The following is a 22,487-nucleotide window of genomic DNA, read 5'->3' on the forward strand; positions in this document are numbered from 1 at the left end:
TTCACAAACAAAGATGCTAAATTTAGAATATGAACTGTGTCGTGCAGACTTCAACTGAGAGCTGCCGAGTTGCTCTGCAGGAGCAAAGAGATTTAGTGCCTTCAGTGGTTTGCTCGGGGACTGACGAGTTGGCTAACTGATGTCCAGAAAAAAAGCTAGTGGAAAGACACAACCACACCCACAATTTTCAGTAATCTCACGAGTGTCGAACTATCGCTTTTTCTATCACAGTTGTCGCTTTTTAAACAACCGCTCAACGTGTAAAAAATCAAAACACACGCCCACGCATTCTCTCTCTCTCACGCATATCCAAAACAAAACAAAAAAAAAAGGAAAGAAACGGGGAGACCCCCATATGCCCCTGAGCAACCTAAAGTCTTGATTCTCCTTTAAATTTTCTCCTAGATTTGCCAGTACCATCAGCGGCAGCGGTGCTGCCTCTCGGTGTTGTGGTCGGGAGTACGCATGCGCCCGGCATTGGAATTACTGCGCTGGCAAGAATAAGTTAGACCTCGTCTTTCCTAAAAGAGCGAAAAAACACAGAGTTTAAATATGGTAGTGTTCAGAAGACGAAGAATGATGTGTTTTATCGTCTGCTTGCTCCCCGTCATTGTGGCCATGGTGTGCGCTCAAAGGTAAGTGACGGTGGATGCTCCACTCGTTTTACTAAGTGTATTACAGACGGCATGGGAAATACTTAGGCACTTCTGTTTGAAGAATATATCCTGTTTGAATCTGATTTTGTCTCTTTCTGTGTTTTCTTCGTCCATAGTGCCAGTGACCCTAGCAATATGTCTTTGGTCAAAGAAACGGTGGACAGACTGTTAAAAGGTTATGATATACGATTGAGGCCAGATTTCGGAGGTAAATGTACTTCTATTTTCCGATACTATGTTAAAGGCAGCGCGTTGTCAGCCTGTGAAATATTACAGTTAATGTGTTAACTGGGCAGTTTTAAGCAAGTAAGGAGGGGGGGATATATCAGCTTTAGAATGACAGTGTAGATAAAATACGACTAACGCCAGAACACATGTGGATGATAAATTGCACCAGCACATTTATTTGAATGACGAGTCTCCAGAGTTGGGGAAAAACAGTACCTGCCCATTTTTCTTAATATTAACGTCCAACTCAGGCGTTTATTGTCACGGAAATACGTTAGAACTATCTGAGCTAAAGTCAGCAACTTTTAGAGGTAATACCAATACTTTCACTGCTGGCCAACGCATCTAATCCCACCCGAAATGAACACTGTAAACTATTATTCAGCTGACAAGAGCTAAATTCACAACTGTGTGCTTCCTAGTCACGTACTCATTATTAACCGATATGTCAGCAAATCACTCGGGCTACATCTGATGTGCAGTGTCTTCTTTTTTGTGTGTGCTTGTTTTCATCTGCCCAGGTCCTCCGGTTGGAGTGGGAATGAATATAGATATAGCCAGCATAGACATGGTATCAGAAGTCAATATGGTAAGTAGGCCATTATCACCTCTACTTTTGGGACAGTGTGTGACTATAGTGATAACTGTTATGCTTAAGCCTATGGTGGGAGATGCCCACCATAGGCTGTGTGAACGTGCCAGGTCAAATCAGTGGGTGTGAGTTTGAGACTTCAAAGCCACTGATCATTGTGTGTCATGACACGAATTAAACCTCTTTGGAGCTTTTAAATTGACTGGAATAGATGGACGATTGGTTTTTGGTCTTTTAAGCTGATTGCAGCCTCATTTTCTGAGCAAAGAGGCTGCACAGCCAAGCATCACTAACCTAACACAATCAATTGTTTTAGGGAATAAAGTTCACTCTGCATACATGGCACGCACCTGCAGTGTACTTCCATCTATCTTGAGGGAAGTTTTGATATTAACAAAAGTCTCAACGCTGACAAGATTTTCTGAAACATCGTTTTTGACGAGTCTGTCAAAGCTGGGATTTTGCTAGTAATAGTGACAGTGGAGGAACTTCAGCAGCTGTAGCTATGAGAAGTGATTAAGTTTCATACAAGTGCGCCTCCTAGTGACGATATTATAGAACATCACCTTGGTTTTGAGAGAAACAGAGACGTGTATTTTATCACACTGGAAGGTCAGCTTGACACTTATAATACACCAAGCAAAGGGGAGCAAAAATGATATTTATGATATTATGCATTAGCTTTTGATAGGTGCATTGTCACTCCTACATTTTTTTAAAACTTCTTTTCTTTTAATGTTTTACTTCAACAGTAGGAGCTGGCACATTAGTATTTACAACTTTTACATGAAATGTCTAGCTGTGTCCTGCTGCAGCAGTTGTTTTGGTGTTGCTATCTGTGATATGTTGCATATGTTTCACTCTAGGAAATTGTGGGCTGCAGCACCCAAACACTGTCGCTTGTGTTGTTGTCTTCGTGCCTCTGTTGATTCGCAAGAGTGAGAAAACAGATGATAATATGTCTATTTGCATGTATTTGAGGACTTGCACAATCAGTCACACACACACACCCACATACACACACATACACAGGTACGCACACACGTGCATACACAATGCAAGTCTTCGGAGCCTAGCACTGTGGCTTTGAATTCTTAATTAAAGCCATGTTTTCTCCGTGTGAAGGATGTTGAAAGCTGCCTTACATAGAGGTTGTTCATGTATATGTACTTGTTAAAAAGAGTGTAGGTTCCGTACTGTACTGTAAGTGCTAAAATAAGATGTTTTTTCAAGTATCAAATGCATTCATGATGTTCTTTCCATCCCCATCCAGATTAATTATAGAATAACTAAGCATGTGAACATGTTTATGCAATTTATAGATGCAGGCTGGTTAGGAAAAAAGGACAGCATACCATGTGTTACGTTACTAGTGATTTACATTATTTTCAAACTCATTAAACCACATTGGGACCCTTATGCCCTACGGATGGGGAAATTGTCATCCAGGATGACACGATAGAAGTGTTTCATCGTAGCAAAAAGTTATTATTAGAACAACCTTATACTTTTCTCCTATTTTGATCAAGTCTACCCAAATGGCAGGGTTCAGGTTCCCACAGCATAACAAGTCATTACATCACCTCACTGTACAGTGGGGGTCGAGCATCATGGTTTTTCATTTAATTTGTGTCCTCTCTGTATATTTTCTCAGAAAATGCACAACAGCAGGAACTTATTATTAAATGACAATAGTGCTAGAAATTAAATAATGATATTTATGTTATTTAGATTACATGGAGCAGTGCGGGAAGCAAATCAGGAAACTGTAATAGATTATGAGCTAGATACCATGGTGTGCCAAAACTATTTTTGCTAATACTTTCAACTCCCAACAACATTCAGAAAAAAAACTGACCTAACCTAACATCATTATTCTTGCCTACAAGCACACCACAGCTGGGATTTATATTCATGCACCCCCACACGGACAAACAACAAAAAAAAAAATCCCACTCTCCATCTAAAAACAAAAAAGCTGCTTCTTTTGATCATGTGAAGCCTTTGTTAGGTTTGGCCTACTAAACACCCTCTAATGTGAAAGCAGAGTCATTACCACCTGACCTACTGGAGTCTCATAAAAAGAAGAGGCCACATGTGTGTGTAATGGTCTCAGCATCTTTGATCTCTTGTCTTCCTCTAAATGTAGCCACTTTTCAGGATAGCAGCTGGTGTAGAAGCACTTTCCTTTCTTCCATTTCCTCTACCCCATCTGGCTCTCTGTCTGCCACTTATTTCAGTGCAGGGATAGAACCTCCCTGTGTACTTTCTTTATTGAACGGAAAAGGGTTGAGGGTCGAGGATAATGGAGAGATGTCACAGAGGAATGCATCCAGCAGAGCTGCATTTATCTTCATGGTAGAACAGAACATCCATGTTTTGGTATGTATATATCAATTGAATCTGCTAGTCTGGCATTACTCTATGTTGGAGGCCTCACATCTGAAGCAGAGACACCAGGTGATGACATATGTATTTGTTGACATTTTGCAAAAGACCTTTTAAAATAAATACATCTTTTGCAGCATTTGTCCTCAGTGTCATAGATCCATTTGCATCAAACTCACTTTAGATGAGTTCTCAACCTAAAAGAGCCTTTAAGCATGGGTGGCCGTCTCTGGTATTCATCACATAACCCCTCATAATATTTATGAGGGGTTTTAATATTAAAACTGTACATGCATATCTTCACTGATGATTGTGCCATGTAGAAAACTATATTACATGTTTGTTTGTTTTTTTAAGGATTGCGGCTTGACAATGAAGAGGATGTGGCCAGTGAAAGGTCACTTGTTCCTGTGTTTTGGACCCAGTGTCACAATCTTTGGCTTGGGACTTTGGATATGATTGTCTAAGACCTAGGGGTCACATTTTTCACTTTTCAGTATGTGACATAAAGAGACAGAGAGAGAGACAGAGACAGATAGGAGAAAGAGCTCTGACATTAACAAGTTACCATGTGGAGAGCCAGCAGCGGTGCTGGTGTTGGAGGGAAGGTCATGTACCTAGTGCTGCAGAGGGTTCATTCTGCGTGACTCAGAGGTGGACATACAGAGAGGGACGCACACTCGGAATACCAATGACATGTTAGACATTCAACCTAAGGCAAGTGGCTTGCAAGCCTTGATTCATGTCGCGGTCAAAATAAAAAATAGAAAAAATAGTGGAAATTAAGTGGGAATATAGAGGCATTAGTAGATCTCCCTTCAATCCTCTCAGTAATTGTCTTCTGCTTCTCTGCTGCTCAAGTCTCAATATTTACTTTTGGTTTAGCTCCTGAGCAGTTGAAGTTTAAGCCAGCAGTTTTCACAGGAGAGAAATATTCCTGTCTGAGGATGAAGAAAAGTTCTTATCCCCTTCCAAAAGGCAGAAATACCATTATTGATGCACATAAAGGTCGAAAGGAGCTTACTGATTGTTGGAGAGGGACTGCAAACTTCAGACCCCCTTCAATTTTGGTACCACCTCTCAGCACGTCTGGTGTAAATGCATGAAGACTGTACGGAAAACTCTACCGCTTATACTATATATCATAAAGATACATTATAATGGATGTTGGCTGAAAGGCAGGAGATTATTGCTTACCACATGATATTAAAAAGGAAGAAAGATTGTGATAGCACTTATGTGGTATTGCACAATATCTCATCCCAGACCTAAGAGCTTTAAAATGATATTAAGCCTGCTTCTATAGATATGTCTAAATCTATGTCACAGCCACCTTCAGTAATCTGGATAGAGCTGTATACCAATGAGGAGATGACGTATGGAGGAATGTTCAACCGTGTCAGTATTAGTTTAAATAGGTTTCCATGACATGGGTTTGAACACTGAAGAACACTTAGTATAAAATGTCAGTGGGGAAGAAAACATCTGCTTAATCAGATCATAATAAGGTTAAACCAATTGATGGGTGTCATGTAATCTTAGAAAATAATGAGCACCACTAAATCTATTTTCATTAAAGAATACATCAGCTCTATTGTCTTTTTTTTGTCAAAGCCCACACACTTTGGCAGGGTTTCACCAAAGCTATACACAGGTTGATTGCTGCAGGCTTTGCCAGTACTCCAATTATCCCCATACTCCTGCTCCATGGTTGTTGCATGGTAACTAATGGAAGCGAAGAAGCAATGTGTGAAGATTCACAAACTGAAACACCTTTCATTTGTGGAAGGAAATAAAAGAAATGTGCTAAAACTCAGTCAAAATGTGTGAATTTGTGAAGACACACCAATGTTTTTTGGTGTGTAAAGTGTCAAATTAAATGTGAAACTATTAAATCGTCTTTGCTCAGATATAAATTTGAAACAAGCAATTTAGAAAATATTGGTAATATTTATTTGAGTTGGAAATTTTGCAACTTGATGGCATACTTTGATTAAAATGACTAAAAAAATCTTTTTTCAGTGTAAAAGTTATAACCATGCCTCTAACTTTGGGAAGGCTATAACTAGTCAAAACTTCTTCATTAAAAGTTACACTTGCTAAAAGCTCATTGAAGTGCCTCGTGTAGTGAAGTGGCTTCTTATCCTCAGTCTGTGAACAGACATGGACATACTTAAAATTTAGAGTGTCTTTAATGAGAAGTACAGTGTCTCTGTGTTTCTCCCATGCACATGCATACATTCGCAAATCCAAAGCCCTCGCTGGTCTATAGTCATGTCTCATCTCATAAACTGGTATGTTAACAGATCCTCAGTGAAGTTGTTGGAATAATGCAAGAGACCAGAGTCCAGACAAATGCACCCATGGTCACATTCAGGGCTTTTATTTATTTATTTAAGAAACCAAGCTGAACACAATAATTGTACAGTTGCGGGCCATAAAACTACTTTATAAGCTAAAAGAGACTATGGACAGATGCATAGCAGGTTTGCATTGTGCGTTGCAGTCTGCCACAGTAACTTTTGCTTCCAAAACCTACAACATCTGAAGCATCCTTAATTTGTAGTATTTAATCAGCTGATTATGAAAGCACTGGAAAATGTTATGTAAGAATTGTGAACAACCTTGATATATGAATAGAAGAACACATTTGGAAATAAAAGACCTCCTTCATTGTATATTGATGCTACCATGTTATTTGGTAGGAAAAGCTTATAATTTATTTGTGAATACTTTCAGGTTTGTTTACTCTTATTGTAGCAAAAGTGTGAAAGGGGAAAAAAGGCTGATATGGAGGTCAGTCCAAATAAAAATATTTATCACAGTGAGTATTTTAGTGAAACGTGTTTATTCATACATTTATATTCACAGGGAATATTTACAACTCCCTCATTATTAAGCTGTGATGCATTTTGAACTGTACTTGTCTAATAAGTTCCTGTCCTTGGCATTCACTTGTCTCTCCCACTGCTTCCAGGTGTAACCTGTTTCCTTGGTATAGTTTGTTCTTCAGACGGAAACCCTTGTGTCACACAATATTCTCCACCCTCTCACTCTCTTAATATTTTTCTTTCATGGCAGTTTTCATTGTGATATCTCTTTCCACCTGTAAATCTGGCCATGACTTTCCTCTGTCTAATCAGTATAAAGAGGAAAAACATAAAACGGAAATGGAAATTCTTCACCTTGCATAGAAAACAACAAGTAAATATGACATTGTGCAGAGGATGTTGGAGATGAAATTGTGTTTTAGTGATGACATGGTTAGACCCTGTTCCTCACTGGAGAACAATTCTAGGTTCTGAGGCATTTCTGTGTGTTAGTACATTCTCCCTCTGCATGTGTGGGTTCCCTCCTAGTGCACCCACCTTTTTCACAAGTCCAAAGACGTGTATATTAGGGTAATGAGTGATTCTATTTTGGCTGTATAGTTGTGACTGCTCACATTCACACCTATACCCATGTCGCTGTCTCTCTGTGGTAGACTGCCAACCTGTCATGGGTGTCCCCCACCTCTTTTCTATGTGTGATAGGCTCCAGCTTTGCCTATGATCCTGAATTGGATACATGGTTATGAAAACAGATGGATGGATGCCAGCCTATAGAGTTTTAGTAATCTATTTACAGTTAAGTCATGGGCCACTTGAATCTTGTTAAAAAAAAAGGCATAATTTATGTGGGTGTTTGTGTACACAACATAGGATTACTTTTTTATGTCAACGATAAGAACACATAACCTACAGGTAGGTGTTAGCAGAAGCTATTAGCAGAATTTAAATGAGGCTGAAACTAGTAATTGTGTTTCTGCAATAAGACCATGATATAATAAAGCAGGTAAACAGAAATAAGGTTCTAAATGATCCTCTTCATTAGGGAGATTAAGAAAATGAATGTAAAACTTGAACAGAATAAACATAAATGAGGAATTTCCTCCTTTGATGAGCACTGTACACGATAAAGTGATCACCGAGGATGTGCCTCACCAATAAAATACCAATAAGTTTAGGGTAAAAAAAACCACGTGTCAGAGCCTTAAGACTCTGTTTGTTGGCTTTATGAATATAGTATGTAAAGTAAATTTAAATTCTTTAACACATACAAAGCAAGTAATACATGTTGCATCAGTGTTCACATATTTTGGAAACTAGTTGGAATTATTCATTACTAAACTTCTTTATTTTAAGTATTGATTGTTTTAGAGACAGGACATGGACATCAAAAAGCACTTGTAATGCAATTTTATTAAATGTTATCCTAAAATGTTTTACAGTAATAAAAACAAAGATTTCCACTCGTGTTATCTTTTAAAAAACAATTGCAAATTTAACAAATTAACATATTTCTTAACTAGACCACTTACCATTCACACTGTGTTTAATAGCAATTAAAAGCAACTAAAGTAGTACCAAACTGAGCGCCATGACACAACTGCCTAGCAACAACTGTTATAAAGAGAGTGCTGAAGGATCCCCAATCTGGATTGCTGAGTGTAGCCTGAAACTGTAGAGAAGATTGAGTATTTAGTTGCTCAATAAGCAAGCTAACAGTTGGAACCAAAGTCAATCAGATGTAGCAAACACATTTAAAATGCCGTGGGTAGGCAGTAAATCAAAAAGGAGGCTGATGATCATATAAGCAGGTACAGACAAGTGGAACACAGTGAAGGCTGCAGCAACACGGGAATAAGACAACTTAGGCAACCTCGAAAATGCTTTCTATGTGCTATTAATTTCAGATAAGGTAGAAAGAGAGGTCATTGTGATCAGTGTCAAGAAGCAACAGGAAAATTCAAAAACAGTGGCTGGTGGGCATGAAGAAAGAATGACACAGCTGAAAGTGATATTATATTACTGAGAGCACAGGAAATAGTCAGAGGCAGAGGAGGGAGGAGAGAAAGATGGAGCAGCTGTCCCCATGACAAGATTACCACAGGTTTTTGTGCAGTCGAAATCTCTTAAGCCATGTGTAGAAAGATGTCTGACTAAATAGTGACTAAGGAGTTAGCTTGCCATTATTTCTCATCTCACTGCAGGTATCTTTTTTAAATCACACAACTCGTCTTTACAAAACCTGTCCTCAGCCCTGAGTTATGATTCAAAAGTAGTTTTTCGATCACTGTATTTAATTAGGCGTAGCCAAGTGTTGAAAAGCTTTCACTTGGGCAGTCTCACAATCCCTTTTTGCAGATGATGTGGTTCTGTTGGCTTCATTAGGTGGTGGCCTCCAAGTCTAAGGCCATGGTCCTCAGCTGGAAATAGGTGGAGTGCCCACTCCAGGTCAAGGATGAGTTACTGAAAGAAGGAGTTTAAGTATCTCGGGGTCTTGTTCACGAGTGAAAAGAGTGGGAGATCAACCGACAGATTGTTGCAGTGACTGCAATAATGCCGGTATGTCCATCAGTTCGTCATTCTAAAGAGAGAGCTGAATGTAAAAGCCAAGCCCTCGATTTAACGGTCAATCTATGTCCCTACCCTCACCAATGGTCACAAGCTTTGTGTAGCGACTGAAAGGAAAAAGTCGAAAGGAGCCAGTTGAGGTGATTCGGGCATCTGATGAGGATACCTCATGGGCGCCTACTCGGTGAGGTGTTCCGGGCATGTCCCACCAGCAGGAGGCCATGGGGCAGACCCCGGACACGCTGGAGAGATTATATCTCTCGGCTGGCCTGAGTACACCTTCTTGTTCCCACAGACAAACTGGAGGTGGTGGTTATCCACTTAGGCTCCTGCCCCGTGACCCAGCCCCAGATAGGTGGAAGAAAATGTATGTATGGATGGATGGATGGTATTTAATTAGGTTCAAAGTTTAGGCACAGTTCACAGCCTTGCTATACTTAGCCTCTCACTTTTCATCCTGTTCCATCATAAGGTTAAAAGTGTTGAACCTTAAGCTGTTAAAAAGTTTCTGTGCTGGGTTGAATGCAAGCTAAACAGCAAATATGGATATATTTACTGCCATAATACCATTGTCTTACTGCACTTTGCCTCTCTGCACTCTTTCGTGTTAAGGAAACTGGATAGGCAGAACAAAGAAAGGAACATATGGAGATCAACACAAATGCAAAAAAACAAACTCACTAAAACTTTTCAAAATATTAAAAGCTGGGTGTCCCATGGGTACGCTAAATTGTACATGGAGGAATCCTTTAAGTGTTTGGCCACTGCATTTTCACGTCTTGATATAACTCAAATCTGGTTATCTTTGAAATATAATCAGCTGAGTTTCACACACCCATCACCGTATCCACACATGCACCAGAAATGTACTTCTTAGATTGCTATTAATATTACAGACATTGCATATTGTACAATTAGTACCATAGCTCTAAATGTCAAGGGAAGGAAGGCATGTAATCAATTCCCTCAGGTTAAACAAGCTCACTAGTTAAGCATCTGATTCACTGCTGCCTGTGACAGAGAATGATGGGCTGGATGTTCAGACAACAGCACATTCCCTGCAGCAGTAGGTCTAACATCATCTTGTTTTCGTGTCGGTGGGCAGAGCAGGGCGATTTAACAGCATATTGCCACTGTTCTATTGAGTATTGCAACGTAATAATTTCTACCCCTATATTATGTTGCTCTGTTATATTTTCCCGTCTGTCTCTCTCTTTCTCTCTCTCCCTCCAAAGTGTATCTCTCATTTTCATTTTTTCTATGCTTATTTGATAATGACACAAGGCTGAGGCCCTGCTGCAGGGGGGATTAGACAGAGTTACAAATCAAAGTGGGTTAATCGGCTAGCCTACCATTTTTGCAGGCATCTCTCAGTTCAGTGTTCCCACTACTCTATTTGTTTGTGTGTTACTGTAGTGTTTGCGCACACCTGCTCAACGTTTTTTTTGTTTGTTAGTTTATTCGTTAAAACAAAAACGAGCAAAAAATATCACAACATATTTCTTTTGAACTTTTTATGGACTCACCTTTGGAGAGACAAATTAGGAGTGACAGTACAATCAACCATCTGCTTTCAGGAAATAAATCCAAGATGGCTTGTGTGATTGCATACAAAGTCAGTTGATGAGCATGGTTCTGGTGATTCTCCTGCCTTCAGGTTTGGACGTTGTGGACTCTTTTTTTGGAGACTGCTGTTTGATTTTTTGTGTGCAGCAGAAAACTCTCCACGCCAGGCATTATCCTGCACATGAAGATTGGGTCACATTCAGAGCTCTTTGCACAAGTTTGAAGTCCATGTTTAAATCACAAATGAGGATTTGCAAATTTAGTCCTAGACTTCCAAGAAGAAAATGTAGCATGAACTATGTGCTGAGCTTTAGAACCTTTTTATTCAACCCCACATACTGATGAATATTCTTAAAATCCTGTTAGTTGCTGAAAGTAAGACAGTCAGCACAGTGTGGAATGGACTGGACTAGGACACAAACAGGTCTAATCTCAGATTCCTCAAAGCTAGTGTTATTTTTTTGCCAAAGACGCTGTGCCTATATAATCACTTAATTCCCAGTGTTAATCAGTGATAAATGTTTAGTGGCAGCTATTTTCCTTTGATTGAAACAGTTTTTTAGCCATATGCTGTCATGGCTGGATGCCAGGTGACTATTTATGCATTAAAGATGGTATGATATGTCTCTGACACTCACAGTTTACTGTGCACACATTTATCTTCAAAGCTGAGAGCTGCACAGTATGTTGTGTCACTGAAGTTGTGTTACAGAAAAGCAAAGACAGCTGCATATAATACTCATAGTCACAGCCACATTTGAGTGCACTTTCCATTTTGCCTGCTCTTTTTCTTAATAGGAAGGGCACGAGTTGAATCACGATCGACTCTGTGTGTTCAAAATATGAGTGTTAGTGTGTAAGCATTGCTGTTGAGTGTTGTGTACCAGGGATAACACTCATCACTGCGTGGGATCTATTTTTAGATTGTTAATCAAGTAACATGTTCTGACTGACACACTCAGTATGATATCCCATGAAGTGTGAGTGCAGGGAGATTGCTTCATTTTGGCTCATCTCACCGCAGTGACCTACCAGAGGTCAAAATGATGTGTGTGAGAGTGCAGATGCAAGTCTTTGCTTTAGTGCCTGTTGTCAAACAACAAAGTAGCTCTGTACAGTGTGTTCCAGATGCAAAGGGTGCCAGACACATTTACAGAGATTTGCTTCTCTTTATTTGTATGTGTTTGTTCTGTTTAAATGCATCCCAAAAATCGGACAAGAGGGAAGGGTAAAAATATGTTTTTTTCTAAAGCGTCTATTATAAAACAAGAACGGTCATGACACAGAAAGATGCCGTAATTATCCAGGGAACAATACGACACAGCGTAGCCACTCACATTTAGTACAACTTTTTGAACAAAGTTAAACATGTCAGTAGGGCAAAATTTTAGAGTGACATGAAGGTTACAGGTTATAAAAGTCAGATGACATTTATAGTCATCAGAACTAAGCAAATAAGACACTAATAATATGTAATATACAATTGTTTGTTTGTTTTTGTTTTTCATAATTCTATAATGACTGATGAATTAAAGCCAGTTAAGCACCTGCACTACAGCAGGTAATGTTTGAGATAAAGGATTAGCAGTCACCCTCTACTGACCAATCAGTACTCAGGAAAATAACATAACCATACACGGAAGACCCCTTATCTCCCAGTGATAGGACAGTAATAGGGACTAAGGTTTTTTTAAGTGTTAAAGGTGTTGTTCTTGTTTTTCTTTCTGATTAGCAATATATAATGATTTGTAAGATGGACATTGTAAACACCTTGACCAAAACACAATTGAAAAGTGTTAATTATAACACATAGACATGGACTTCACACCTGACATTTGAGGTAAACAATGATTTGACAGGCTACCCTTACCACAGCAGTCAAAACATTTGAGTTGAATCACATAAAGACAAGGAAAATAACACAAGTCTTTTCTTTTCTTACTCTCAGTTTATTGTTAGTGTAGATGTTATTCACATACATTAAAATACAGTGTGTACAAAAGCGTGCGCTAAGAGATACAGTGGTTTAATCCTAAAACAGGATAACTATTTGCATTTGCTGACTTTTAATCCAAATTTATAGGCAAGCTGAGTCTACATTTGATAACCACCATAGTGTGACCACATTGCTGAATTGCTAGTATTAAGATAACTGAGCCCAGATAAGAAAAGTTATCCTGAGTATGCTAAACTTGCTTTGTAGTACAGCCGCCGCAAAAATTCTTAACAACGCTGTTTTTTTTTCTCCTATTATCAGAGAATAATGATCCAATCAGTGATACCTGTTTAAATACAACAGTAATACTTACCGGGGTGCTACATTAGGAGTCTAAATCAAATCACTATTTCATTAAAATTATTTCATTTTACCAACCAACTGAGAATGCTGTCAGTTGCAATAACTGTAATGCATAAAAAACCAAATGAGAAAGTTATTTGGAAGATTCTTGACGCTAATCTTTTAATAAACCTTACATGAGGCCAGCAATTACAAAGTTACAATATTTTTTTTCCTTGTGTATATTCTTGTGTGTATATATTTTCTTCCTTCTCTGATTAAACAGATTTATTAACATGTTTGTGACTGTTTATCTTTGCTATAAATTTGACTGTTGGTCACATGATTTGCTTCATGTCTGGCAATAACATAGATTTTACAGTGTGTGAAAACTCATGATACTAGCTGTCAATGGAGCACAGGACTATATTCTACTTTATCGCAGCTTGTCAAAATACGAGAAGTTGATAATGGCTTGGCAGGAGAACCAGGGGGTGTGGATTGGTTTTCACAGCAGTTGAACGTGGCACAGAGTTGATAATGGGATAGCGTTGAGCAGTGTAATGCAGCAGTAGCACTTGGCCTAAAGGATATGTTTGCTCTCACTTCTGTCTTATGGGAAAGCATTTTAGCATTGTTACTTTTATGCAAGTTACAAGTTTAGTTTAAATTTAGATGGCCATTTTTCGGTCCAAAAAAACCCAAAACACAAACATTACAAGCTTATTGATCATAGTCTCAGGTATGGGCTTGTTTGATTTTCCCTCTCATATTTGTTTCCAACAAGATAGAACAAGTTCTGTGGTTGCTTGTTGTGCCATTAAAGGGAGTTTAATGTCCAGCACCCGTGTTGAATATGAATTTCTATCTTATTCAACCTTGTATGGACAGCTGTGATAAAGTATGAAATGAGTCTTTTGAAGGGCTTTACCTTTTGCTGTTGCAGATTCTCCCTCTCGTACTTCTCTCTCTAACTGTGATTTGTGTTTATGTATGTATAATATAATAAGTACATTTCCTAAGTTCAATTCCATTAACAACAACATGTAATTTATATTACATGGCAAAGAAACTATTATAGGGAAAACCCCCAACAATCAGTTGAGCAAACACCTATGAGCAAGCACTTGGTGACAATGAGAAGGAAAAGAAGAAACTTCTGGAAGAACCGCTATCAGGGAGGATTCTGCCATGACCATTTGGGAGATCATGAGAAAGAGGGGAAAAAAGAAAAGCTTAGAGAGAACGGACAAAACAAATACATTTTATATTGCAATACTAACAGTTTGTTGATTGATAAATGGTGGTACAACTTGATAGCCAGAAGAAAGTACTGTACTTTTTGTCACTCCCATATATGAAATACGGTTTGTTTTCTGCACATTGCAATGGCTTAAAATGTTCATCAGACCTTTGGAAATTTGTGAGATCCCTGTTGAAGTTACAATTGTAGATAAACAAAAGAATTCTCTTCAAACAGTTGTATAAGGATCGAATGGCTCCTAGCAGCGGGACAGATACCACATGCTCCCAAAGCACCTCTCACAGAACACGCAAGTGAAACAGTCGAATGCCTTCTCCAAGTCCACAAAACACATGTAGACCACTTGGGCAAACTGTCATGTACTCTAAAGTATCATTGAGGGGGTAAGGAGGTGTTCCAGTGTTCCATGACCATGGACATGACCAGTTCTTTTCCAGCACCCTGGCATAGAGGCTGAGGAGTGTGATCCACCTCTAGTTGGAGCATATCCTTCGGTCCCCTTCTTCAAAAATGGGAAGCACTACCCTAATCTGCCAATCTAGAGGTACTGCACCTGATCTCCACTAAACATCGTGGAGGTGTGTCAACCAAGACAGCCCTACAACATCTAGAGTTTTCAGGAGCTCAGGGCAAATCTCATCCACCCCAGGGGGCCTGCCACTAAGGAGTTGTTTAACTGGCTCAGTGACCTTGCCCCCGGTGATGGACGAGTCATCCCCCTTGTCCCCAAACTCTGCTTCCTCTATGGAAAACTTGTCGATGGGAATAAGGAAGTCCTTGAAGTATTCCTTCCACTGTCCAAATATATCCTCAGTTGAAATCAGCAGCACTTCACCCACACTCTTCCACCATACACAGTGCAAAAAGAGAACCTCCTCAGTCGCCTGACAGTTTGCCAGAATCTCTTTCAGGCAATCCAAAAGTATTTTTCCGTGGCCTCTCCAAACTCCTCCCACAGCCGAGATTTTTCTTCAGCCACCACCAAAGCCACTTTCTGCTTGGTATCTATCGGCTGCCTCCAAATTCCAAAGGCTAACCAAGATGGATAGGTCTCCTTCATCAGCCTGATGGCTCTGTTCATCTCCAGTGTGGACCATCTGGTTTGGGGGTTACAACCATAACATGCACCAACCACCTTGCGGCCACAGGTCAGTTCAGCAGCTTCAGCATTGGAAGTGCTAAACATGGTTCATTAGGACTCAATGTCCCCACTTGCTCTTGGAACACTGTTGAACATCTGCCAGAGGTTGGACTTGTAGATCTCATGGATGGGGGCTTCTGTCAGGTGTTCCCAGTTTACCCTCGCTATACGTTTAGTGACCCCAGGTCTGTCCAGCATCCTCCCCTGCAACCTGATCTAACTCATGGCCAGGTGGTGATCAGTTGACAGCTCAGCACCTTTCTTCACGTGAGTGTGCGGAATATATGGTAGCTCTTATGATGCGATTACAAAATCGATCATCAACCTGCGACCTAGGGTATCCTGGTGTACATGCACTCATGGACACCCTTATTTTCGAACATGGTGTTTGTTATGGACAGACTGTGGTTTGCACAGTATCAAAACACCCCTTGGGTTCAGATCTGGCAGATCGTTCTTCCTAATCACTTGTCCCCCAGGTCTCACTGTCATTGCCCACATGAGCATTGAAGTCTCCCAGTTAGACTACAGAATCCCACAGGTTGGTTCCACATTAGACAGATCAAACCACACAAAGATATTCAGCCTTTTGGAGTTGCCATGTAAGACCTCAAACCTTAACCAAACAGACATGATCTCAAGGGACTTATTCACATTGGACATTCAAAGAATATGGCTTCACTAACACAGCTGTGTGAAAACGGATTGCCCTATAGTCATCTTGAATAGTATGCATGACTAAAGTTTCAGATTAAAAGTTAATGTTTAAGTAACTGTGGCCAAAGGAGATTTTATTATTAATTAAATATCAAAGTTCAATGTTTTTTGAATGCCTAATTGGTGTGTTAGTAAATGCACACAAATCTTAGAAACTTACCTGTTACTGTCTTCTATGTACTTTTTGAAGCAGATACTTAAATATTTTTAAATGGAAGGCGAAATATGAAAAAATGTTGAATTGTATTTTTGTTTGTAGAGCACTTTGAGCGTTAAGGCTTCTTGATGCTCATCTGAGATTATTAATGGTATACATTCATGATGGCAAATATAGTTCTCAAAACAATTCAAACTGATCTATTTGCTTAGGATCTCTCCCGCACTATCATATATGGACTTGCACCTTCCTAAAAAGTGATACATTTGCAACCTATTACATTTAGTTTCAGTGAAAGCAATGCAAGTTCAAGTATGTAGGTCATCTGTTTCAAATCATCATTTGTTCGTACTTAAAATGGCTTTGCAGTTATCATTCCACTTTATGCCCTTCCAATCACTGATATTTTATATGTTTTTGGTAGTGTTGTCAAGATGGATAGAATTATGGTCCACAATAACACATTTCTAGTGTTATCCTTCTATGTCATTGCCCCACATACACATACATACATTTTGGCACTGACACCCCTAAAGCACCCCTGTGTGTATTGTAGGTCAATCCAGCTGTGAGGAAATATTGCTTCTTCAAGGGTATCCTAGCTCAAGGAGATACTGTATTCAGACCATCAAATCTGAAGTCACAAAACTATGTGCATGAAAAAAGAAAGAGACATTTGCTCCTAGCTACATAGGTAAACTGGAATAAACTGTATTTGTGGGTCATAGATATCTTTATAGCCAATTTTTTTATGCTCACTGTGGTTGTATATTTTCCTTCGATCTGGAGATGTCTATATACTGCATTAGCTCACTGTTGACAATGTGTATGTGTGCTGTGTACTTCTTGTTACACAACTTGAATAACAAACAGGTTCTTCCTCAGTTCCCCAAACGTCCATAATGCATGAGATACTGGAGTCCAGTAGATCAGCGTATTTCTATGTGCATTGTATATGTGCTGTAGTAAAAGGATAGTTGTAGAGAGCCTCAGCAGCATCAGAAAGGTAGATATTTGACAAGTTTTCAAATGAGTATATGCATGCAGTGTGCACCACACATTTAGCTTCATGAGACATGCAGGTCACACACATATACCTGTCCACACACACATACCCCCACCCAAAACCCACACATGCAATCTTTGAAAGCAGGAGCGGTAAATGGAACAAATAACATGCACTGAGACAGACTAATTTTTTTCCCCCTTCATCTCTTTGGCTAGCTAGCCTTCTGATGTGAATGAGATTGAAAGCTCCATCAGCTACACCCTGTCTTTCAGTGAAATTCAAAAGCACCCTAATAATCTGCGTCCTACTCTGTCCTCTCTTCTCTTCCCCATCACCCCCCACTGACCCCCTCTCTGAATTGCCACTCCACTCTACTACTCTCCGGGGATGCAAAAGGGCCTGCAGATGCTCCAATCGTCTCTAATAAATTGTATGTAGTCAGTTACGCTACACAGCTGCCAACTGGCAAAGATTTTAACCTCTGCTTTGGGAGAACTCTGGGAAATAAAGGTTCCTCTAAATTCAATTCACCTTCAGCGATCGCTTTTGAAAGGTATGTCCAGGCCAAAGTAAATGATGAAAAGTATAGAGGGGGAAAATGGGTGACACACAGAAAGAGACAAAATAGAGAGACAGGAGCTACATGATGGAAAGAAAGATTAAGCAAAGTAAACAAACAAGAATCTGGCAGTTATTAAAATACATCGTCTGGATTTTGACCAGATGATGTATTTTTTATATAAAAAGAGTATAAACAGTTTTGGTCAGATAAATATCCTCATGGAAATTAAATCTCAAGACCTGAGCAACAAACAAAATTGATCATACTCTGTCTAATAGACTCACATTTACTACTCTTATCACTCCAATTTCATGTATTAATCAAGAGAACACTAATAATACTGGTCCTAATAATTTGGGAAAATTTTACAAGAATCCCTTAAATTTGCTTACACTTGTGATTATGAGGTTTAATCACTGAAAAATATGATTTAAAACAACTAATTTATTTTTTTTTTGCATCTGTTTGATATATTTTTACATTATATGTATATTCTCTCAGCTTGACCACCTATAAACAAATACTAGTGTTATTAATTCTGGAGCAAACAGGCCAAACAAAACCCCCGCAGCAGCCCTTGTGTGGTTTCCTGTTGCCTATTTACTCCATGCAGTGTGCAAGCTGTTGTAGATACAGCTCTGAATCATAAGGACTCCATAGACAGATCACCCCAGACTGGGAAATATATGTCACTCTGCTCTGGAGGGATGGATGTTTATTATTAGACTTCTTTAGAAATGCTGTGCCCTATTCCAGGTTTCCCGTACCCTGTCGATGATGGGGTGAGGGCCATGTGAGACAGGAAATTGAAAGCCACTTGTTGGGCTTTTTGGAGGAACTGAAGTACTGGTGTACTACAGTATGGGCATATGGGTGAGTGGTGAAGTGATCACTTCTCGTCCTCACTAAAGATGTTGCAAAGTAGAGGAAGAAGAAAGAAAGTGTACTTTATTGATCCCCGTGGGGAAATTCCTCTCTGCATTTAACCCATTAACTCAGTGGGCAGCCACTGGGCGCCCGGGGAGCAGTGTGTGGGGACGGTACCTTGCTCAGGGGTACCTCAGGATTCAGGGGAATCGAACCCCCGACCTTCCGATCATGGGGCCACCACTCTACCTACAGGCCTTACAGTCAGGATGCTTTAGTATTCAACCCCAGTATTCAAGGTTACTGCACTTCAGAAATAAATTTAAACAAAATTAGGTGGATGTGTTAAATATGAAAATCATTGTTTTGTGTTTTTTTCAGTCAAAATTTGGTTGATTTTACCTGAATGCAGGATATACAGTTTGGGGGAATAAACTGGAGAGGAGATATTTAAATCAGAATCCTTAATGGAATTGAACAGCTACAGAACTCATATAGCACCTTAGAGGCTGATACACCACCTGTCATAAGATAAGATAAGATAGATAAGATACCTTTATTAGTCCCACAAGGGGAAATTTCATGTTCTCAAGATGGCTTCCATCTGCTTAGTGATCATGATACCAGCTATTAAAATTCCCTGTTGATGAATTCCCACCTATTTATTTCCCAAACCACATGCAGTAAATGCAACAAGAAGTCCTCTGAGATTAAGAAAGATGGAGAGAAGAATCTAGGGAGAGAGGAAAAGCTCCAGGGGAAATAGATGGAAGGATATTCATCAAAGGAGTGGGGAAAATCTGAGCTCAAATGGGAAAAAATAGCATGAAATAAGAAAAAAATAAATAGTTGGAGGAGATGAGGAAATAAAAATGGAGGGGAGACAATGTTTCAGAGGGAGGTCATAGCTGGTGCTGACTGGGAATGAAGAGCAGTGAGAATAAAAGCAATTTGCATTACCGTTCCACTGAGCTTTCCAGTGCCTTTTATTTGCCCCCATACCTCTCCACCCCACCCTATACACACACACACACACACACACACACACACACACACACACACACACACACTTTCCTTTCTGCAAACTAACCACACTGTTCCACATCTCTCAATAGGAAAACTTTCTTCAAGGTTAGTTAGAAGAAGGAGATATATAGTATTTAGTAATCCTTATTCTGGACCTTACCTTTTCTCTTTTGATGTAGACTTTGTATTCCCACTCTAGTCCAGCCTTGTCCACTTACAATCAAAACAAATCACTTTCCATGACTTCAGCTATTTATTTTTCTGCTTTGTGTATTTGGTTCACAGTTTTTGTTAATTTCTTTACCATATCAAAGTTACATTATGCCTTAGAATATATAGCTATATATACTCCTTAAGCTTTAAAATTGTTTATATACTATAAACACTAAATAGAGTGTGAGCTGAGCAATCAGCTGAACACAACTTGGTAGTAACCTGGATCAGGTGGTGTACCGTCCTAGTGTACCATTCAATAAGGTGGCAGTGTACCATGTTCCACACCTGCATTGCTAAAGTGTCTGTATGGAGCTGTGGCTTTAACACAGTTGGGGCCTATACTTGTGGTGGCAACCCATAAACTGAATGTGAACAGAGGGCCATCAAGCTAAAAAGACCTTTTCAAGGGTGGTTGGCTTGTGGGACTCTGAAAGCCAAGTGGAATGCAGCTTTGGCAGCCATGTTGGTCTTAAACTGATTTTTCCAAACTGTTGGGGTGTTTGTGTCTCAGAAGGTGGAGTAGGTTGTAGTTTGAAGGTTAGTGGTTTGATCACTGGCTGCTCCAGTCTGCCAAAGTATTTTTGGGCAAGATACTGAATTCTGAGTTCCTCCCAATGCATTAATCAGAGTGTGAATGTGTTTGTGAAGTTTAGATAGAAAGCATGTAGACACTAGAAAAAATATGCTTGTATGAATGTGTGTGAATGAGTGAATAAGCCTGCTGAGAAGGGGAAAGCGCTGCTCTGCTCACACAGTATACAGTGATAATGGGATGCTACTGCATTTCCTCGATCCAATTCGCATATTGGGAGAAGTCTGCGGACTAGGCAAATAATGTGCCAATCACTGGAGTAGATAATTAAACAACCCTGCCACTAAGAAGTTGGGTCAAATGAAGTTCACATTGAGTTCCTTAATGCCCCGGATATTGTAGGCCTGACCTAGGTTAGCTGACACACACCTCTGCAACATTACATGGACTGGTACCTCAAGATTGGCTGGAGGGTGTATTCCAATACTCTTAAGCCTCCCTGGGAAGGTCTGTTCCAGGGTACTGAAGAAGAGCGTCCCTCCATTCGTCAAACCCCATATTCAATAGCAACAATTTGGTTTGCATCCTGGTTGCAAAATACTGGACCAGTTCATTATCCTCCCAAGGACATTTAAAGGTCAGTGGGAGTTTGCCCAATCAATATGTTTTGTGGACTTAGTCAAGGTATCCAATCACATCCTTCAGGGTGTCCTTAGAGTTCTTCAGAGTGTCGGATATCAGTCCAGTTGTTGCAAGCGTCCAGTCCGTGTGCTACCATAGTGTGAGCTTGTTTTGCATTGGTAGCAATAACTCAGACTTAGAGTCAACCACTCAGCCAGGTCACAGCCAAGAGGTTGGGGTTATCAGGTTTGGTGATTTCAGGATGTTGTCTCTGCCTTTTGCTGATGTTGTGCTTTTGACTTTACCAAGCCATGAACTCCAGCTTACACTAGAGTGGTTTGTAGTTGAGTGGGAAGTGCTTGGGATGAGAAATAGCACCTCCAAGTCTGAAACTATGAGAGGGTCGTGGCTTCAGACTGGAAAAAGATGGACACTCCAGGTTGGAGAGAACTTGCTGCCCCAAGTTCTAATGTGGCATTCTAATGTTACTGTTTTGTTTAGAAGCGAGGGGAAAGGGAGAAAAGTGTAGTGAGTTAATTTGACATCGAACTAGGATGTCTCTTTGGAGCCACCTAAGTCAGGTGTTTTGGTCATGTCCTGCTGGAAGCTCCGAGGGAGTCCTAGGACATGCTAAAGGCAATATACTGGAAAAGTTACCTATGGAGAAGGATGTCTGGGTGCCTCTGCTTAGACTGAGGCCCCTGTGACCCAGACTTGATACTGGATAATTGGTTGAAGTTGAATGCAAAAACATACCATCTTTTTTGTCTCCCCTAAATATGAAGAAAATATTTTATCATTCACTAGGATAAATTGAGATAATTGTATCAGGAAGAGCATTTGATGTAAAACCTGTACTCAAAAACAAATATGTAGATCACAAATGGATGATTGTATATATTTTTGTGTCGTCTTGGTAAGATGCTGATAAAAAAAAAAGTATGCTACTATATAGTTTGTTTTTTGTTGTTTTTGTTTTGTTTTGTTTTACTTATTTTTCCAAAAACAAGAAGAAAAAATAATTGTCAGATACACAAAGCAGAGTTTATACAAGGGCTTACAACACAAGACAAAAAAGAATAAGACAGAAAGACCTGAAGAAAAAGCTTTAATGCCGTGCAGCGATGAGGATGAGATGTGAAGGGTTAGTAGACAGGGCGGCTTGAAGGATGAGTGGGGTTGACGAGGTCAGACTGGGTAGCTGAAGCACCTTTATTTTGGGGTTTTCAGTAGTTTTTCTTCTTCGTGAGTTCACAAAACTGGTCTTCAAC

At 39.7% G+C, this 22,487-nt stretch overlaps 1 protein-coding gene across 1 annotated transcript in view; it reads left to right on the top strand.

The window, feature by feature from the left end:
- Window positions 1–102: 102 nt before the first annotated feature.
- Window positions 103–22,487, top strand: part of gabrb2b (gamma-aminobutyric acid type A receptor subunit beta2b) — a 70,195-nt gene continuing 47,810 nt past the window's right edge. Inside the window, exons 1-3 of the mRNA XM_084940682.1 lie at window positions 103–635; window positions 773–864; window positions 1,406–1,473. Of these exons, the coding sequence (XP_084796808.1) occupies window positions 553–635; window positions 773–864; window positions 1,406–1,473 (243 nt within the window). The 5' untranslated portion in view covers window positions 103–552. The remainder of the gene's footprint in view (window positions 636–772; window positions 865–1,405; window positions 1,474–22,487) is intronic.

The sequence above is a fragment of the Perissodus microlepis genome, chromosome 10 (genome assembly GCF_051167445.1).
Source record: "Perissodus microlepis isolate ML-2025 ecotype Zambia chromosome 10, ASM5116744v1, whole genome shotgun sequence".
NCBI classification, from domain to species: Eukaryota; Metazoa; Chordata; class Actinopteri; order Cichliformes; family Cichlidae; genus Perissodus; species Perissodus microlepis.